Source organism: Hesperophylax consimilis, chromosome 6 (assembly GCF_061612785.1).
Source record: "Hesperophylax consimilis isolate HC1 chromosome 6, BYU_Hcon_1.0, whole genome shotgun sequence".
NCBI lineage: Eukaryota > Metazoa > Arthropoda > Insecta > Trichoptera > Limnephilidae > Hesperophylax > Hesperophylax consimilis.
The window spans coordinates 33,112,246-33,133,596 of record NC_142841.1 but is presented as its reverse complement, the minus strand read 5'-3'; the positions used below and the strand labels follow the sequence as shown (position 1 = coordinate 33,133,596).

Genomic DNA, 21,351 nt, shown 5'->3' with positions numbered 1-21,351 from the left:
ACCTATCTTAGATTAATACTGGTTCAGTTATACCCCAAATTAGGTGTTTTCATAATTATCTCAGCTCAAAAATGGTTCAGTTGTACCCCAAATTAGTTGTTTTCATGGTTATTTCAGTTCTAGAGTGGTTCAGTTTTAACCCAAATTAGTTGTTTTCATTGTTATCTTAGTTCAACAGCGGTTTAATTGTACCATAAATGTTATGTTTCTCTTTTGAAGGCAGGATAAAAATTTAGAGGGTTATAATTTATAAATTACTATTTTCAAAAATTAATTATTATCTCAGTTCACAACGAACATAGTCGATCTGCTATTTTCAGTACAGAATTATTATTACTTTTTAAGCCTTAAGAAAAATAAGAACAACGCTCCCGCGTCATTCATGAGTTCATCCTACAGAACACCACGTGACGGATTTAGAAGTGTCACGCGATCAAGTCAGTGCCATCGAGCAACTATAGTTTGCAAAAAAGGCGGCCATTGTTGTTGATACTCGTTGTTACTGCTGATTTGTGTAGTGTTTTACCGCAAGCATATTAAATAAAAAAATACTATTTTAAACAGTGAAGTTCTCTTGGTGACAGCACTGATTCCGTAATTTTGCGGTCGCGCGCCCAGGCCTGTACTCTAGATGTCCTTGTAGTTCATATGTTATTTGTGCGTATTTATTTTAATTGACTAAGACTGGACATTATAAGTCGGCATTAATGTAAAAATAATAATAATTTACATTATCTCTATGAATATGTCATCTTTGGGTATTCTGTGTGAAGTGTCTTTTGGGGGAGAAAATGGAATATACCTGGATCTTTAAGTGACCTTTTTTTAGGATGGAGGAAACACAGAGGCCGTCAAATTGTTCCACAGTCAAGCTGTTGAGCTCAGAACGAGTCGTAAAAACAACCCGTTCTTTTGTGACAAATTCCAACTGTTTAGAAAAGTTAGGCTCGCGTTTGGCGTATTTCCCGACTACGTACCGGTGTCGAAAGAATCAAAGATGTTAGTCACTCGGAGCATCTTATAATACCGGTAGAGCAAGGATTATTGCTGAAAATATCAAAATATATTATTTTGTCTGTAGTCGGTCTGTATGAATAAAAGAGATTCCATACACCAAGCCACAAACACAATCTGCTTTTGATAAAAATTCCTGAAAATTGCATTCTCAGAACTGGTGAACGAGTTGGCCAAAGGAAGTAGTGGCACGGTAAACTTCGTCTCAATCCGGCTGATATTTTATGAACCGCTACTGACTGTAAATGCGGTAACAATAGAACGAAACTTGCACAATTCTACATACACTTCCCCTACTGTAAACATTGACTTTCAGAATACCATTTGCCGTCCTTGCAATAGTACTATAGACTTGGAGGATAACAGAATAACAATAAAATTAAATTTGCTAGTTTTCAGATCCTTTGGCTGTTTTCTTTTCTTTACAATTTTCTTCTGTGTGTCTGTTTGTGCGCTTAGTTCTTCTAAACTACGCAACGGAATTTAATAGAGTTTTCACCATTTGGAGATTTTTTTCTGGTAGATTTACTTATGCAAAACATGCATATTATATTTATAGAATGTAGAGAAAATTCGTTGATTATCATAGAAGTCAAAACCTCAAAACTAGTTTTAGTAACTAAGTCAGCTAGTTTGTATATGACACTCGTACATACTGCCACAGACAAAAATAGGTTTTTTTTTTAATAATTATGAAAATCAGTTAATTTGTTCAAAACACTGTTGCATACAACACTATTTCACAAAACATTGAATTTTGTTGCCCCAAATTATTTATTACAAGATGCGAAAATGAAGGAAGTAGTAATCAGCAAAGTTGTCGCCAGAATGACATTATTACTTTAAATATTTATTTTTGTGTCATCTTTGGGGATGATGCGTGTAGGGTCTTTTTGAAGAGAGGAAGACGCGAACATGTGTCTTGAAGAGACCCTTGTTGTAGGAGGGAAGATACACAGCCGAGCTATTGAAATCGAGAACAAGTCAAAGAAACGACCTGTTCTTATGTGACAAATGTCAACAGCGTACACGTGTCTGGCGCGCCTTTAGCGTGCCGGCAAGTGCTAAAGGAATCAATGATGATAGTTCATCAAAGCATATTCCATTGAAATACCGGTAGAATAATGACAGCAATCCCACCTGACGCGAGTGTTCTAAAGATTGAAATCCGTTTGTTAAGATAGGAGGCCTCCCGTTTCTGCACAGAGTTAAAGGGTTTAACCAATAAAGCCCAATATTAGCAGTCGGCCTAAAACGTCTTTTGCTTGACACTTTTCAATCGTGTGGAAAAGAAATAAATATTATTTATTTGTGGAATTTTACAGAGTTACAGATTTTATTAGTTCTTTCATCATCGAGAAAGGTATTCCGAGTACATTCGTAGAATAATCGCGCCATAAATTATTCCGCTGCTTGACATTTCTGCTACTGCAAGAATTTAGGGAAAATTTTAAATCGGCTGTATTTGCAGTGTGAACATAGACTTTTGTTATAAGCAGGGAGGGTTACTATTTGGAAAAAGAATTATTGTATCTAGATTTAACAGTAGCATGCAGGTACAATATTTACATATTTATATTAGATAGATTTTACATAAAACAAAATGACTCTAGGTATTCAGGGTGTTAATGGACGTATATGACTTATTTTAACCTGTCATTATTTGGACTAAAAAACGTAGACGAAATTTTAGTCTTCGGTGACATTAGTTGAATAATTGAAAAAAAAAAATATAATCAAAAAAGTCACCGGAGACCAAAGTTTTATTTACATTTTATACTCCAAATAAAGTTAGGAATCACTGGTTAATAAGGAAGTCGGTAAGTACGCCCTTTAACACTTGTATAATATAGTGTGTTAATAATACGACAAATTTAATAAATAAATATATTATTTTTATACACTGGACAGACTATTCATTATAGGGTTAAAGAAACGTATTTTTCACTATCCCATTTGAGCAATTAGAATTTATTTTCTGTTTTACAACGGTGTGTTTAGTATAGTACTGGTTTGTTGTAGTACTCTTTATTTGATGTGGGGCTGTCTACGAGTTGAGTACGCTGCTTTATCAAACGCGATTTCGGTAAAGAAATGGTTGCTAAAAAAGGCTCGTATGTTAGACACGTGAGGTGAACTTTCTTTCACTGCCAAATCGTGAGCTCAAACACTGCGCTGTGCGTAGAGTTCTTCTATGTAATCCATACCACCAGCCAATTAGATTGTCTCCTACAAAGAAAATCATGCTATTTGCAAATGCATCATATTATTAATTAGGACATTGTGAACTTCTTGAATTTTTTGTAATAAATCGAATAGTACCTGCCGAAGATATAAGCCATCAAAAGGTTGATATTTTAGAAGTGTGTGAGAAACGGTACATAAAATTACTGGCGCGGCAGTTTGCGGTGTCATTCGAATACGGAACTCCAGTCCTTTTATAATCAAGAATAACTTTCTAACTTAAACACCAGTATATTTTTTCTATTGTTATACCTAGATAGTTTTAATAAATTGCAAAGTTTTAATTTTTCAGGTCTCCCAAAATAGCACCAAATCTATGAACGTGACGTATGACGTAACCAGTCACCAGTCTCAGAAATTCTACTTTTTTTGTTTCAACCGGCACTGTATTTTGTACGGGAGCCAAGACGTTTATTTTAAGATTACCAGTTAGGTAAAATGTTAGCATCTCTTCACTAATTTTACTAATTTGAACCAAACTGCAAAAATACATCCATGACTGCACTTGATAAACAATTTACCGGTGTTTAAAAACCTGCATTATGACGCAAGTAAAAATCATTGTAGACCATAGATATATTACTCACGTAGACTGGTTGTGATGTGAGAACATGTCAGAATCAGCAGATTTAGTTGTACCAACCAAACGTCGGTTTTAATGTTATGGTGCTTAATTCTTTATTTTACGTAACATATTGATCTCTATGTATTATGTTTTGTCCTGAATTATCTCAAAGCATGAATATTTTGAACGGTCGTTTTACTTAACCTCACTTTGAACACTCGTAACTTCGTCATTTTTGGAGATATCGAAAAACCAACTTGTCGAAATTAGAAGAGCTGCAAGGACATGACGAAGAACTGATAAGTGTGTTCCACAAACCAAGACTTGGTCTGTGGTATATTTTGTCGGAGTATCCAATAGTTGTTTTGTTGGAATAATCTCCGTAAATCCGTAATATGTTGGATACATACATTGCCCGGTTCAAGTCCAAAGGCGTTCCTGAATTTAAGCGAGCTCGCAAGCACACGAGTTGGCGACAGCCATACAAGAAGTTGATTCGTTTCTCTTATCCTGTCGGAGCAATCTCCAAACCAGAGAAAACGGAATTTTAGACAACTTAGAATCCCAGTATCTCCTAGATATCTGACTAAACGGTTGTCACTTTAGCTTACGAAGGCAGTGGGCAAACCTGCTCAAATTATTTATGTAACCACTTTATTTATTTATTTATCAATTATCAATAAATCGACAGTTTACATTTTTATTTTGTTCAATACAGAATTATATAAATAAAAAGTTCAAAAGTTCTGCTCCCAAAGTCTGGAGCCAGAGAGACTGTGGCATCCTCAATTGGGGAATGTTGCGAGGCTGAAGGTAGTTGGGGGGAGGAGTTGTGGACGAGGAATATGGGGAAGAACTCGGCTATTTATATGATTCTATTTTACCTCCTCCCAATTAAAAATGATTTATTTCCAGTTAAACCGATTTACTAATAAAATAATTGTGACAATAGATTTGAGGGATTTGATGGGAGGGGGTAAAATAGAATCATATAAATAAGTCGTCTAAACGTGGTTAAAACACAGTATGAAACAGGCCTTGAAAGCCGAAACAGCTGTAACAATAACAAAAACCAAAAAATACTTGCAGAACTTAATAATTATATTATTAAATTTGAATTTAATTATTTTTATTTAAATCAATAACGCCATTTTTTGCAAAAGTCACTGTTACCGTTTGATTTTCAATATTCTTAGATCCGTAAAAAATTTGTAATGTACTTGAATGTATGTTTTTTGGATAACATATTATGCAAGTGCAAAGATTTGCCATTTAGAAGTATTACCTTTTGATTGCTTAAACCTTAGATAAATCTATATTTAAAGATAGTAACATCGATTTCCGCAACCCTAAGGCCGCCGCAGCCGTAAAATTCAGCGTTTCCAAAGAATGAAATGAACGTAACGGACGCAATCGTAAATCGCTACCGAACCAGCCGTTTCACGGATCTTTTGATTGCAACCGCAGTAGCAGTTACGGCAATGGGTACAATAGCAGGTAGGCAGGTAGCGGGAGCAGGTTGCGAGAGCGGGTTACGGGAGCGGGCAGCCGGTGGCAGTAGCGTTTTGCCTCCTCTGAAGCCTGATAGCCGGATGAGAATGATGAAAGTAATAGAAAATAGTTTGATTGGAAATCTTCAGTTTTAAATCCGCTGCGCATCGGGGTATGAAATTCAATGGCGGTATTTTAATGCCTGAATCTATTTTTCTCCTTACATTTCAGACAATAAAAATTCACAAGTACTGCTCTGATCAATATGTTCCATCCACCATTCGAAGCTGAATAAAATGATTTGTGTTTTTTTGTATTATTTACTATCGTAAATAGATAAATACTTCATAAGGCATATTTTACACGGAGAAAACATACTGATATAAAATATTGCAAATTTAAAAAAAAATTGGTAATTTATTCGTTTTCCTGTTAAAAATGGGATTGCAGACCTTTTACAATTTCCTAACAAAGTATCAGTAAAACGCGAATGCATTATGAGGACGGCGGAACATGTGTTATCTATATCTATTAGGAAAAGTACACCTACATGAACATGTGTTCCGATATATTCTGAACTCATGTTTTATCAGCAAATCGATTGCAATCACGTTTTTATCAGCCACACTCACTTTTGTCCGTGTACCTACTGAACATCTATCGGAAATAATATATTTGTTTTTTAATATAAATATACACAAATACTTACACAGTTTGTTAACCAAACCTAGTATACCTGATTTGTTGTTCAAATACGTTTTACGTAAAAAAGGGTAAATAAAATCTTTCTCATCCGCTATCATTTTTCAAGTTAATTTCATGTAATCTTTGTCTTAAAAACTAAAAGAATTCGTAGAATAAATCTGAGATTCAGGTCTGACCTACTTGGAATGAATTATTTTCCGTACTTTGCTGTTTACTTCTCCATAAAATTATATGTAAACAAGAGGAGAATAATTCCCATCCTCGACTTGAGTATACATTTGGCTCCATTTGTGGGAGAGAAAAAGATTTGAACATGTCTTACATAAATATTTTCCCGGCATGTATTTGACCAGCGGAAGGGCTCGAGTATCGTAAAAGTTTTTCTTTCTGCTTCATATTTGCTTTAGCCGAAAAAGGCAAAATTTCGCAAAACCTTTGTCTCAAAAAATAAGATTTCGTAGAATGGTCTATTATAATGTGTACTGATTTACCATAATATATGAAACATATGTACTTTATATGAATTCTAAATAAGTTGATTCTCTATTATTTATTATTAAAGGGGTGTGTTGTATTAAAACACAAATTGTCAGTACGAATGTGACGTAATGTTCGAAACGGTATTAATTTAAATCCTGACATTTTGTGTAGGTGTACTCGTATATAAAATCCAGCAAGATCTCATTCTCAAGAAGGTCGGTATTTCAATATACGTATGTTAAACAGACCCTACAACTTAAATTACTTTTTAACGGTTCGTCATTAATATATTCATCGCAAAGAGATTGTTTCCGAGCGTTTTCAGGACGAAGATGTGAATTTCTAAATTATTACATAGCTTATGTCTGCTTTACACCAGAGGCAGCTATAGGGGTCCAGAAATGTAAGGTAAATTGAAAAAAATAACATGAAATGTTAATACATATTGCTCATGCTTAGTGAATATTATAAAAACGCCAATGTATGTAATTAATTTGTCACCTCTTCTGAAGCCCAAAGAACAATATTGTTTAATTTAAGATTATGTATCACTATTTAGACGTATACCTATTTAATGCTTATTTTTTTCTTTTGAGAGATCTTTTCTTATTAAAAGTTTTTAAGTCACTAACTCCAACCTCAGTCCATCGTTTATAAGTAGATTTAAAAAGTAAGTAGTGAAAGCAAAAGTACATTTGCGTTAATTTGCAGCCGCAAAATGTCATTTTTTATTTTATTTTTCTCTTCTAACATAATCTTATTGTCACTTTATTTTAATATGTTTATCATGATATCCACAGAATTAGATATTTTAAATTATTCCATGCGAATTACACTAAAAATGATAAACATAATTTTGCGATTAACTAATATTCAAGTTCAATTTGGCCATCGTTTATCACCAAAAAACTTTTGACTGACATTTTTCACATCTCCCTCTAATACCTTAATAATCTTAGGTCGTTGATATCTCTATCTCACCGCGGTCATGTCCGAAAATCCTTTTAAAACGAATTTTGTATGATACTAAGCATACGTCAGACATGATAGTGTTCATCTCCTTTGTCTATATAGCAAAGAGAAAGAAAGAAGATAGCTTGGGGACAAAACTTGATGTGACTCACGCTAGGTACATACAGTAGCTTCTCATTTGAACGCTAGATGGCACTGGACCAAGCATGTGACATAGCTCTTAAATGACAGTAACAACTTTTATGATTGTGATCTATGTTATGTTCAAGGTTTTTACGATTTAGTAATTTCCCAAAATATTATTTCTTCTCTAATGGCAAATGTTTGTATGAAATCGTAAGTATGAAAATAATTACTATAATTTGACGTTTCACCTGCTTTTTTCTTACCATTTATGACTATACCTTTTTGTCAAACTATAATTTAATCACTTAATTACTTAAAATTATTCTCGCTTCGTCCTAATCTTCTACATTTATACTCGAATTTTATAATTTAAAAAAAAAATTATTATATCTGTCATTTTCTTAAACAATAACTTAGCTAAAAATCATTCTGTAAATTGTCATCTCAACATATGCGTTTCACACCTAGTGAAATGGGAAATACGTCATTATTGTAATTAAATGTAATATTAAAATGATGATATAAATATTTTTAAACAAATTTAAAAACGATAGTGTAAAGCGAAGATTTTTCATTTGGATCCCGATATGGGGATCGGTATGAAAAAATGTATCGTGTAAAGCTACACACCTACGCCGTCAAATCTTCACAGATCGGAAATCCTGGAGAAATATTAGTTCTCCAGAGTATCTTCAGTTTATTTTTCTATATTTATTTATGTTACTACCAAAAAATACCCTTTTAATTAAATACGTTAAGATTCTTAAATAAAATTAACATATATTGATGACGAAATTGTAGCAGAAGATCCAAAATACACAATATAGACTAATTCGCTTTGATGGAGCACTAACATGTTCTTCAATCCCTGATCTTCGTATTATTAATGCCCCAACATCCATAAAGTAACAATATTACAAGCATGACGTTAAAACTGATATATTAATGCGTAATGTCGTAACATGATACCTTCAAACTAATCGTATTAGCTTTACATTACTAGAAGACAGAAGACGGGTGAGTGCGTAAATTTTGCTCCCTTGAGTTTTCCAAATAGTCCTCTTAGCCAAAAGCAATCCGCGAGAACTCTTTATTAAATCCATGTTGGGAAACTTAATCTATTTCAGTTTGGTAAATTGCCCGCAGTAGCCACCAGGTACCGGCTAGCCCGAGCGTAACACACCAAGGAGGGAGCAGAGCACCCTCCCATCCACCAGATCGCTAAACCAGTAATTTATCTCTAGTGTGAGATCATTTTTTTATCAAAACAATATTCAAACGATTGCGAATTACCTCAGAGATTCAGATATATGCTGAAAACATGGCTACTAAGCAGAGATACTCTGTATTAGTAATACCATTGATTATGGCAGTGGTTAGAGATAAATACTATGTATAAGTTGTATTGTAATTAGTAATGATATTGTGTACATATATTATATTGTAATTGAACATAAACATCCTGTTGACAAACTGCTCAATTGCGGTTTAATGTGATTGTACTTTGAAGAACAATAAAAAAAGCTATTCTCAAACGAATATTTGAAGCAGAAAAATCAGAAAAACTTGTGGTTAACCAAGTAGTTCGCTATGTTTGGTGATTTAGTAGGGATGCCCTGTGAGGTGAGGTGTGTTCAGGATGCACCTGGCATGCCAGATCGGGAGAGGCTGGTTTGGAGAGATCCTTTGATCTCTTTGACTGTTATCTCGACCCATCGCCTTGCGCCGCAGTGGAAGAGATATGTGCATATGTTCCTCACCATCCCTCCTCTTGCCTTCTCAGAACTTCCTTTCCTTCATTTCCTTAAAAAAGACCCTAAACACGGCATCTCTAAAGATGGCATAGGCCATGAGGGAAATTATTTTCCTCAGGGGATCACGCGTGGGGTTAATGTGAAAAAAAAGAAGGAGTTAGCGCAACACGGCATAACACCCCAAAAACAAACAACAAAAAAAACTTATTTCCTTTTTTCAATTTTGTTTGTTGCACAGCACTCTCCACTCGACTTTGGACACAACGTAAAATGAGTAAATGCGTAAAATGTGTATTTCTTGCATACTTTCATTTTGATTATTATTTTTTAATGAAAATGTTCATATATATTTATTTTAATTTGTTAATCAATTATAACGGCAATAATTATCAAGAATTTGGATTTGAAATAACTACATGTTTTTCTACACCCTCATCATAACTTTCTTTAAATCTGAGTGCTCCTGGCAAAATCCAAGTTAAATTTGATAAATGACATAGTTGAATTGAACTGTAGAAGTTCTTGTCAGCGGGTAAGTTCAGAAAATTTCAAAAGTTTAAAACTTTTTGACGCATTTCTGTTGGCAAAGCATTAAGATATTTGACAGTTTTGAGCCAATCAATCACAAATCAAATTAAAGAAAATTCTCTTTTATAACATTTTTTTTGTCAGTGATAAAAGTGATATATTTAGCTTTACACATTTTATTTGTAATAATAATATACATGAGAAGCAAACCAGGCGTGATTTACCCGCTAAAAACGACCTTAATTAACATATGATCTAAAAATACTGATTAACTCATATTGAAATCTTCTTAAGTGACTTAAAATGGCTTCTAATACTGTGATATTCGTCTTTCAATGTCTAGTTTTTATTTAGAGCCGCTATGAAATTAGCACCAGATGCAAGGCTGTCCAAATTATGTATTGTTCCAGTGGCAAAGTTTCCGACTTTTTCCACCATTCTTTTAGCAATCTTGGCTTTTGTATCGATCAAAGCATTTGCTCTGCCCACAAGTTCAGCCGGCCAATTTGTGATTGCGGGATTATTAACATTGTAATTTAATTCAGCCAAAATTTTCATAACTGTGCTGGTTATGGCCTTAGCAACATCATCCGGATTCAATCGGAAAATTAAAGTGGAATCGTCGTTGGAGCTGGAAGGAACCTTAGGGGTTACTATTCCTTTGGGTAAATCTTGAAAAGGTTGCTTAATCAAATCTCGATCACTGACGATACTTTGAGAATCCTTTACAAAAAAGCCTCCAGCAGTAGCAATTTCGTCTTCTTCATCTGGTATTGGTAGGATAAATGTTCCTCCGCCTGTACCAACTTTATGGACATTATTTTTGTGGTGATCTTCTCTGGGTTTTGGAATAACAGGCACATCAGGTATTGACTGGACTGGTTTGATTTCTTTTAGGAATATTCCCTCTCCTGTACCTGTGTCGTGGACATCTTCTTCTTGATCATTTTCCATATTTTGATAACCCGAATCACCCGATGCAGGCTTAAGTTTTAGATGGAATTCTTTCATTTGTGAAGGTTCTAGAACAAATATCCCCCCACCTGTTCCTGTTTTAGGATCACTATTATCATTTTTAATTTCTGGATCATGCGAGTCCTCTTTTATTTCAGTCCAAACGCCTTTTTCTGGAGCTACTATTGGTATCGGTTCTTTTTTTCTTGACGATTGACGCACAAATATTCCCCCTGCCGCACCCATCTCATGTCCATCCGCATTCAAAACATCTTGGTCACTTGTACTTGTTTTTTCTTCAGGATTTATTCCAGGAGCGCATTGGTTCCCCTTAAAATGCAATAAAACATTATAAGAATAATGATTCATGGAAAGCTTGGTAGTTTCTGATACGTTATAAACTACATTTTGAAATAAATAAATTCATAACATTCCTAATACTAGAGAAATATTTGTGATTTCACTTACTTGGAAAAATAAAACACATAATATGAAAATAATGAACTTCATTTTTACAAACGATTTCAAGAGAAAATTGTTGTACAATGATGAACTTCTTCGCAAACTTGAGTTTTTATAGTTCCAATGTTGGAAGTACTCAGTAATATAAATATTTGTATTTTACCTCCATGTTTTATTTTGATTACGTTGAATACTAATCAGCTCCAATTATAAAATCTTTTCCCTTTGATAGATAACATGTGTTCAAATATTAGCACCCAATTTAGTTCCATTTATAGTTGTCAACACCTTTGTAAGTAATTCTAAGCGTTATACCTGTAAACATATTTTTAGTTTCTGGATAAACAATCAACTGAAGTAATAAGGGTATTCTGAATAGACGTAAGTACTTACTCGTTAATATCACCGGAAAACCGAAGGTTACCAATAATGCTGACGAATAATTCTTGGCATTATTTCAGTAAACAAAACCTATTTGTTATGGGTAGATGTTTTCTTTGAACGTATTGAAAGATCATAGTTGGCAGTATCAATAACTGAGCCTTTGACATGCAAAGTGAATCATTTCCATTCTAGTTAGTTTTATATTTGAGTATTTCGAATTCTGTAAGATTTGATCGCAATTCTGAAAAGTGTTGTATTGAGTACTTTTATGACACATATTTTATACAAATGTGTTTTCTGCTAAAATTTATAAAAAAAATTATGTGAACATAAATATTTTTTATGAACTGCGTTCCTGATTTCTTCCCATGTTGTCGCACAGAAGAAAATTTTATTGTTGAATCGATAGAATTTGCTATTGTAATAAACAAATTAAAGCTTATCGAAAATCTGTTTGAGAGGTGTTGTATGGATACCGCCGCCCCGGGAACCATTTATCAACACCTCTGTCATTTGTCACCACACGTGATTCACTACGTTTAGTGCCCAGGTTCATGGGGTGAGGTTTGTCTAGTTCTTGGCGGCGTATGCGTCTGCCCTTCCCTTCGGATCCCTGGAGATTCCGGGAGACCCTTTGACCTCTCCAACATGACTATCGACCCAACGCCTTGAAGAAATGGATTCCTACGTCTGTAACTCCTAGACACACTGCCCCCAGATTCCTACCCACCCCTTATACCTCGTTTCCTTCCCAGAACTTCCTTTACTTTATTTTCATAAAAGGACCCTCCACACGTCATCTCCAAAGTTGACATAAACCATGAGATTTTTTTTCCTCAGGGCCTCCTGTGTGGACCTAATGTAAAAAAAACTTTCATGAAGTGATCTCAAATACAATACATTTGGACTTGGCTTGTGATCCATCAAATCAATAAAATGATAACTTGCAATAATTCTATGCATTTTAATTATATCGTAATATACAAGGCTCGTACTAAATCTTATGAAGTAATATTGTTATTTTTAACTGTTATTTTTTATAATGTGACCAGTTATGATGGATTATTGTGTGATTATTGACAGGCGCCTATAGCCTGGTGTACGTGGGTGACCCGAGCTATATCGTCCAGGAGTGATTCGGGTGCACAGGAGGGTAACTCAGCGTCCAGTGCCTCGAGGCTGCGGAAAGTCGAGGCCATTTTCACGTAAATTTCGAAACCCAAAAGTGACTCATCAACCAACATTTTAGCAGCAATCTGAAAATCACCACCAATAAATGTTAAAAGAAGTAACTCAATCAAGGAAGGCGTAGTTAAAAAAATATAATAAAAAATTTTGTTAACAATGAAACGCATTTGATTTATACGCCGTAGCGTGATTGTTGTATACTTAATCGATAGGTTCATTTCATTTGTAACACGTTAATGTAATAACTTAATCGATATGTTCATACCATTAGTAACGCTTTAATATAATACGTAATCGATAGGTTAATTCCATTCGTAACGCTTAAATATAATAACTTAATCCATAGGTTCATTCCATTAGTAACGCTTTACTGTAGTGCTTAATAGATAGCTTCCATCCATTCCTAACGCTTTAATATAATACTTTAATCGATAGGTTCATTCCATTCGTAACGCTTTAACATAATACGTAATCGATAGTTTCATTCCATTCCTAAGGCTTCAATATAATAATTTAATCTAAAGGTTCATTCCATTCTCCACGCTTTAATATGATACGTAATCGATAGGTTGATTCCATTGTAACTTATTTTTTTTAAATAATAAATTTTATGCGTGCAGCGAGGTTGCAGTTTTGAGAATTGATCGTTATTTTTGTTGTACCGCGAAAAAGTTATTCTAAATCTTGGATAAGAATCACTGTTAAAGAAATAAATCATTTACTCGTTAGTCTACACTAAGTGTGTCTACACACCGGAATAAGTACCTACTTACAAACGTATTCGCTGAAACTTGCTCATAAATGATTCTCACTGAGAAAACAGGAAGGCAAAACAAGACAGCATGTGGTTGGGATGAATATTTACGTTGAAACTTTTGTTCTTCTCGTTTCTCTATTATCATCAGAATACAACCCAGGATGCATTTCACCAGTTACAAAACAATTGCAATTTAATGAGAATTTAGACAAAAGTATTCAAAAAAGGCTCACGGTAACAAGGCAGGTTGCCGTGTTCATCTTTTCCAGGAAAGTGGATTGAGTGGATGTAGTTCCGGCGCAAACCTTCAGCTCACTGATTGAAGAGTCTAAAGGTGCCTTGGACTTCTCCACGAGGCTGAAGATATTGTCCAGTAAGTCCTTGGATGCTGATATCTTCTCAAACACGCAGCTAATGATGACCTCGCTAGCTTCATCGGCTCTCTTCCTTATGTCACTTTCGATTTTGTACAAGCACTGGACTGCCGATTCCGATGCTGTTTTTAATGCCACGTCAATATGCGCCACCGTCTTAGGACATAAATAAAATATGTTTTGATTTGCAAATGCATTGTTTAATCTACAAAATATCAGCGAAATAACAAACGTTTGACACCCATTACACGTTATTTTAAAACGTATATAAATATGAGTGATTGAAAACAAATATAGCAAGAATGATGGCATGAACTCACAGCATTGGCATCAGTGTTTATTTTGCGGTCTGCAAAGTGAATTAGGTTGGTAGCGTTTTTGATCAGATGAACAACGTCATCCCTGACGGCTCCAGAACCAGCTTTTAGTTGAAGCGTGATGGATTCATCGACATATTTCAAGATGCCAGTTGTCGCTGTGACTGACGTCCCCAGTAGACCGTCAGTTGGCAAGTTACCGACGACAGCATTCGCTTGCTCAACGGCGACGATAGCGTGCTGAGAGACGTTTTCCGGGAAGTCGACAAGAATTTCTTTAACTGATGTGATGAGGTCTTTGAGGTCTCCGATGGCGAGGCCAGCGCTGGCAGCTGCTTGGACAGGAGCCTCGTTTGTCAGACGAGTCATCGGCGTCAAGTTAAATACTCCATTGTTGATGTGGATATCATTATTGGCGATATCATTTATCGGGATGTCGCTAATTTGACCTGCCGCAAACGCCTGCATTCGAATGATGTCATTTAATATTTTAAATTACTAATTATCTGAACGAGGGTTAACCAACTCACAATTAAAATAGTATTTTTCAAATCAAACATTATTTTCGCCAATATGCAAATAAATTAAAACTAAATAATTACCGCAATTCTGATTTTGAAACAAATAGTGTTAAATGAAGTAAAATATCAAATTACCTGGAAGACGCTGACGGTGAAAATAATAATAAACTGATACATGTTCTTGTTGAACAAATGTAATCTTCTTCAATGTTCGTTGGCAATTTGAAAAACTTGTATCTTTATTCTGTACTTGCAATCTCGTTGTAATGACGAGATTTAAAACCCTCATCGTTTTATAGACTTTTTTAAAAAGACGACTGATTATTTATTTAACCAGATGTATAATTTCCGCAAAATCTCCATAATTATTCCAATGAGTCATTGGGGACATCATTTCAAAGAAATAAAATTAAGATTTATTATGACGAGTTCATAAATTATTTTAAAACAGACTAGTTCGGTAATTCATATGGGTTAATTGAAAAGCAGATTTGATTGCACGGAGTGAAAAGCAATATTATAATTGTTGCCAATTTTGTATTCCTGACCAGATAGAAAATTACCTAAATAGTTCATTGAACAAAGAACTGAGGAATAAAAAAGGAATGTTCCTTAACTCCTGGCTATTGGCTGCGGGCGCGAAAAGTATAAAATTAGCGTCGGTTTCAAACGCAGACATTACTGATTCAATATTCTGCAAGCTTATTTTTCATCATTTCCTGGGCAAGTAATACAATCTGCTTTTACTGTGGGAGTAGAAGAAATACAAATCTTGTCAGGATATTCGCAACCCGGGAATGTTTGTCTTTCTTCAAATTAAAAGGAAACATATGATATGTTACAAAAGATATGTACTCACGAAACATTTATCTACGGCTGATTTAGGTACTCCCTAAGAAGTTCTTTAGTGATTTATTTTTTTTAAACTACTATTTATGATGTCCGGTTATGCCGGCCGTTGCTATCCTGACAAAGCTCCGTGGTTTCAGAGCACCTGACCGGACATCAGAAGGTACGGGTTCAATTCCCGTTGGCGGCATTTATTTTTACTCGGGAGATATTTTCAATTTGTTACTATTTTATTAACATATTATATTTATGAATATCTCTTTCTCCTGTCTTCTCCTATATATTTTAGTCATTAAATTTTAGATAAAAAGAAAAGAATATAAACCCTTACAACCTGGTATGATTTGAGATTTTCACGGCCAAAAGTGTTAGAGTGATTTGTTTTGGGGGTATTATGCCGTGTTGCGCTACCCCCTTCTTTAGCCAACGTTTCGGATAGGATTGCAGTGTCTATGATGATTACAGGGATGATTACACATCTGCCCAAGAATATTGTACTTAAACAAGATTTCAATTTGCTTTGTTATATACCTATGTTTATTATATCTACTATAAGTTTCATGTGTAAAAGCCCCGAAAAGCGTTAATTATGTATAAATAAATAAATAAACCAAATAATAAGCAATATGAAAATCATCAAATGTCAAAAACATCTTAGATAGGTACTTAGAAAAAATATTTTAATAACTGACCGTTAGTTAGATGCTGCGGAAATATTATATTCGACCAGTTATATTTGTACTTTGCTGGTAGAGTCGGTAATTGTCATTGACATTATATTCCCAATATTTTGGAAGATTCTTTTGTATAAAGGTACAACTTCCAAGTTAATATATTTTTTACCTGATCAAAACAAGAAAAACGAACAAGATTATTGAATAACGGTGAGCACAACATTTCATTACTCTGGAATCAAAACACCTTGAAAACATCAATGCATAATAAAATCAAATCAAGTAATAATTTAGCACATCAAAAGACGATGAAAAATACCCAACAGCGATAATCAATAACAATTAGGGAAACAAAGTTAAAGTACAACAAATAAGTTATATAAAAAAAACACACAACAATATGGGAAAATATTATGATCGTCGATTCAACTCCATTGCGTAAGTAGTTGTGACACTAATACTGAAGGTACGGGGGAGGAGGGGGGAGGTCTTACTTGTTGTAGAGCACAATGTCTGGTCTCCAGATGTGATCTGACGGGACATGGAGCATGTGGACTCCTCCGTACTCCTTGGGTTCCCAGCGTAGTTTGTAGTCGTACCACGACTGCTCCACCCATAGGTTTGTTGTCATGATTTGATTCTTTAGATTCTGAAACAAACAAACGTAAAAAATTGCATAAATACAGGGTTTTCCAATAAGAAGTGTTATTTTGATATTCAATCGTAAAAGATCAATAGTTTCGGTGCTTGTGTGGCACGTAGCACCGTCTTGTTGAAAGTAAACGTTGTCCAGATCAATACCATCCAATTCCGGCCATAAAAAATCATTAATCATCTCTCGATAGCGCAATCCATTCACCGTAACTGTTGCTCCAGCCCCATTTTCAAAAAAGTAAGGTCCAATGACTCCGCCGGACCATAAACCGCACCAAACAGTCACACGTTTAAAATAAAGAGGCTTTTCAACAATAATTCTTGGGTTTTTCGAGCCCCAGATGCGACAATTTTGCTTGTTGACGAAGCCACCGAGGTGGAAATAGGCCTCATTACTCAAGATGATTTGCATTTGATTCACTCAAGTGAATTCCAATGCGTTGTTGAAGCGTATATCGTTCAATTTTTATTAATGACGTAGTTTTCACTTGTTAAATGTCAAAAAATGATAGCTTCAAAAGTAACATCTACCGAAATAACGGGCTATTCAAAATAACACCTCTTATTGGAAAACCCTGTACAATGACATTACAATAACAGATATGTTAATGTCTCAAAAAATTAACCTACAATTGGGCAAGTAACAAACAATCTTATATGTCTAGTAAATTCTTAATTAAAACGTTGTCCATGTATGACAAAAATACGGGCTTAGTGTAAGCGAGTAAGCGTATGTTGTCATCTCAGTCACACCCGTGATGTAGAATGTAGTAATTCACCGCAACTTTTAAGTACGTAAACGCTGCATGGTCTATTTATTTCGTTAATATGAATATAACACATATTCTTTGAATGAATGACATTAAAATAATATGTTTGTATTATGTGTGTACTGAGATGACAAGATACGCTTACTCGCTTACACTAAGCCCGCCGTCCCACAGGTCGGTAAGCAATCGACATAAACCGATTGCTGCAAGACCCTGCGCAGAAAAGTTCCACGCTGAACTCCGCTGCAGACCGTTAGCTCACTGTAGCGAACTTAAGAGGAAGGTTCAAGCCAAAAATGTGTATATTCTTGGTATACCTTATATCGTAGGTAATAGGCATTAAAATCGCTTGACAAACGGAGTCTAGAAACGTTCGATTTCAAGCAAAAAACTGGTTTTTACTTATTTTGTAAATAATTTTATAAGAAAGCAAAAAAGTTAATGAAATGAAACTATCATAGATAATCTTAGCTATAAAACAGTATTTTTTAAAAGTTGTTTCCTTTATGCATTCATACATTTCTATTGAAAAAATATTTTTTCTAGTAGTTTGCATTTATATTTTTTATTGAGTAATTTATTTTTTTATTTGTATTCTACTCAAGCGAAGCGATTGGAAAACCTTCAATTTAACTAAACCATTTGTAGGTTTTCATAATGTACACCAATTCGTTATAAAGATTAATCAAAATAGTGATTTGGCATTAAGCTTCGTATTAATCTGAGTGTTGCCGACCCATGGAACGACGGGCTAAGACGAATACAGAACGCAGTATGAGACGGACGCGGTAAATACTGGCAGTAGATTGTCCTTGTTTTACTTGTGTGCTGTGTATATTAGGGATATCAATTTGACCTGATTATTTTTTATTGACTATTTTTAAGTAAGGTCAACATAAAATATTAAAAAAATCGTTAATAAATCATGAACATTTTGTGTAAGGCATTTCTTAAAACGGTCCAACTCAATTGCCCAATGCTCACAGCAAGCTGAGTCAACAAAGAATATGAACGGATTAAAAAAATGATAGTTTGTTCAGCTGTGGGGAAACCAGGGCAGAGTAGGTCTCTGATAATAAAAGCGGAAGTGCTTTGTGCAAATGTTTCACGTCAAAACAATGTGCAGTTGATAAGTTGACTCTTTTGGTTTACGTTTAAAGGGTGCCTTATTTTTACACTAGGGTAAAAATTTCGGAATCCATGATAACTCAACACCATGACAATTCAACACACCTTTAATAAGTGATATAAAGCCATTAAAAGACATGAAACAAAAACTAGGTTAAACAGTTACCTACGGAACCTATTTAACATAGTTTTTTTCTTTCATCACTATTCATAACAATATTCTTTTTAAAGATTATTTTTTTATTTCATCACTTTGGTGTGTCAAATTTTCAATTTGACGAGTTATCTGGTCACCAGAATTTCGTGAAATAAAACTTGATTCCTTCCCAAGAGTCCGCTTTGATAAGAAATTTAAAAAAATATAAATAATCTTATCTCTTACTTCAAAAGAATTTTTTGAATTTCGATATAGAGTTTAATACAGGGTTTTCGAATAAGAGGTGTTATTTTGAATATTAATTAAGGAATTAATGATTTTTTATGGCCGGAATTGGATGGTATTGATTTGGACAACGTTTACTTTCAACAAGACGGCGCTACGTGCCACAAAAGCAACGAAACCATTGATCTTTTACGGGAAAAGTTTCCGGACCGTGTTATCTCTCGAAGAGGTGATCACAATTGGCCACCGAGATCTTGTGATTTAACACCTTGCAACTTCTTCCTTTAGGGCCACGTGAAAGAGAAGGTCTACGCCAACAGCCCAGCGTCGATTCAAGACCTCAAAGATGGAATTCGTGAGGCTATCGAGGACATAAGGCAGCCACTTTAAGATTTGGTTATGGAAAATTTCATGAAAAGGATATGGTCCTGTAGGCGTGGTCGTGGTGGTCATTTGACTGATGTTATTTTTCACTATTAACGGCATACCTTTTCTTTATAATGAAATAAACATTTGATGATTTATATTAAAAAATGGCATTTTTCTTTGAATATCAAAATAACACCTCTTATTGGAAAACCCTATATAATGTGTACAATTAAACACATAATATTTGTTTTACTCATTGAAATTCTTTTTAAAATATTATTAAACGTATTTTTCTAAAATATAAAATTACTTGTGTATTACGTAGTAAATGTTAAAAAATATATATTCGCCAGATTGTTTGTAATAATTAAAAATAAAAACTTTCCTCTTTTACCATGTTTTTGGAAACCTAAAACATGTTATTATTTTTTTTATTATAAAGAAGCGTACACAATTTCCCACGCCGATTTTGTTGTACAAACTGCTGCTCAAGTCAACTTTGTTAATTACAAACGAAAACATGTTAATAAACAGGGCGCAAACTTCTCTCCGATGCATAAATTTCCAGGATTAGGAATTCAACATCATAGAGAAACAGTAGAGCTAACTTATTAGCCAGTAGTCTCACGGGTCGGTAAACAATCGACATGAAGCGAGTGCACTAATGCCCTGCGCAGAAAATTAAATTCGCTATGGTAAGGTAATGGTAACGGTAAAGGCGTTGCTATAAAACTCTTATACTTTTTCTATTTTTTAGTGCCAGATACAAGACTGTCCAAAAACGGGAATTCCTCCTAGTCGGACAGTCAAAACATTTTACAAATGTAAAATATGTATATCCTGAACTAAATAAATAAATATATAACTAAATAAATCAAAATTAACATACAGACGTAACGCGTCGTCTCGGTCAGGGCTGGACTCCGCTTAAGCCTGAGAGATCCCGGCCTAGAACCCCAACCACAGTACACATTGAGGACACAGGACTAGGAAAATAATAGATCAAATTATCCATAGGGCCCCGGCGAGGGAAGAGGCCTCGGCTGGGTTCCAAAACGATACACTTTGAGGACACAGGACTAGGAGAATAATAGATCAAATTATCCATAGGGCCCCAGCGAGGGAAGAGGCCTCGGCTGGGTTCCAAAACGATACACTTTGAGGACACAGGACTAGGAGAATAATAGATCAAATTATCCATAGGGCCCCAGCGAGGGAAGAGGCCTGGGCTACGTTCCAAAACAATACACATTGAGGACACAGGACTAGGAGAATAAAAAATCAAATTATCCATAGGGCCCCAGAAAGGGAAGAGCTCTCGGCTAGGTTCCAAAATGATACAAATTGAAGACATGGGACTCGGAAAAACGTATTTCACGGTTTTATTTAAGTGAAAAATGTTTATTGTGCAATAATGGAGTAGGTACTTAGCTAGCAATGGTTTGAAGTCGCGACGCTTGCGTGGGAATCCGACGCATTTGTCCACATGGCTACTAGCCGATTAAGCTGATACGTTTTAAAGGTTTCCGTTTTTAAATAATACCAAATAATTTAAATAATAATTTCACCTTCGGCGCTTTTCCTTGTGTTTGTGAATATAATCATTCATTTTCTACTCCCTTCTCAAACACCACATACGTACTACCTACTCCAAGGGGATACCATGTAAAATATCCTCCCCCCACCTTT

General features: G+C 34.8%; 3 protein-coding genes across 9 annotated transcripts in view; all 3 read right to left on the bottom strand.

Moving 5' to 3' along the window:
- LOC149423230 (acetylcholine receptor subunit alpha-like) overlaps window positions 1–21,351 on the bottom strand; it is a 502,266-nt gene that overhangs the window by 345,477 nt on the left and 135,438 nt on the right. For all 7 annotated transcript variants that reach the window (XM_089632590.1, XM_089632595.1, XM_089632592.1 and 4 more), the window contains exon 2: window positions 16,854–17,008. In XM_089632590.1, coding sequence (XP_089488716.1) covers window positions 16,854–17,008 — 155 coding nt within the window. The remainder of the gene's footprint in view (window positions 1–16,853; window positions 17,009–21,351) is intronic.
- Window positions 9,548–11,872, bottom strand: LOC149423232 (uncharacterized). Its single transcript, XM_089632598.1, has 2 exons — window positions 11,302–11,872; window positions 9,548–11,163 (listed from the first exon to the last, which is right to left on the bottom strand). The coding sequence occupies exons 1-2, from the start codon at window positions 11,341–11,343 to the stop codon at window positions 10,219–10,221; spliced, it is 987 nt and encodes a 328-aa protein (XP_089488724.1). The 5' UTR covers window positions 11,344–11,872; the 3' UTR covers window positions 9,548–10,218.
- LOC149423231 (uncharacterized) lies at window positions 12,624–15,097 on the bottom strand. The gene is made up of 4 exons (XM_089632599.1): window positions 14,972–15,097; window positions 14,319–14,777; window positions 13,858–14,154; window positions 12,624–12,935 (listed from the first exon to the last, which is right to left on the bottom strand). Exons 1-4 carry the CDS (start codon window positions 15,011–15,013, stop codon window positions 12,753–12,755), a joined length of 981 nt encoding a protein of 326 aa, XP_089488725.1. The 5' UTR covers window positions 15,014–15,097; the 3' UTR covers window positions 12,624–12,752.

Excerpts from the sequence above, each read along its gene's own strand:
- LOC149423232 (XM_089632598.1), bottom strand. The coding sequence starts at position 11,343 with ATGAAGTTCATTATTTTCATATTATGTGTTTTATTTTTCCAA. Across the intron at positions 11,164-11,301 it reads TATGTGTTTTATTTTTCCAA|GGGAACCAATGCGCTCCTGG; the intron begins GTAAGTGAAATC and ends TTGCATTTTAAG.
- LOC149423231 (XM_089632599.1), bottom strand. The coding sequence starts at position 15,013 with ATGTATCAGTTTATTATTATTTTCACCGTCAGCGTCTTCCAG. Across the intron at positions 14,778-14,971 it reads TCACCGTCAGCGTCTTCCAG|GCGTTTGCGGCAGGTCAAAT; the intron begins GTAATTTGATAT and ends ATTCGAATGCAG. Across the intron at positions 14,155-14,318 it reads TAAACACTGATGCCAATGCT|ACGGTGGCGCATATTGACGT; the intron begins GTGAGTTCATGC and ends TTATGTCCTAAG.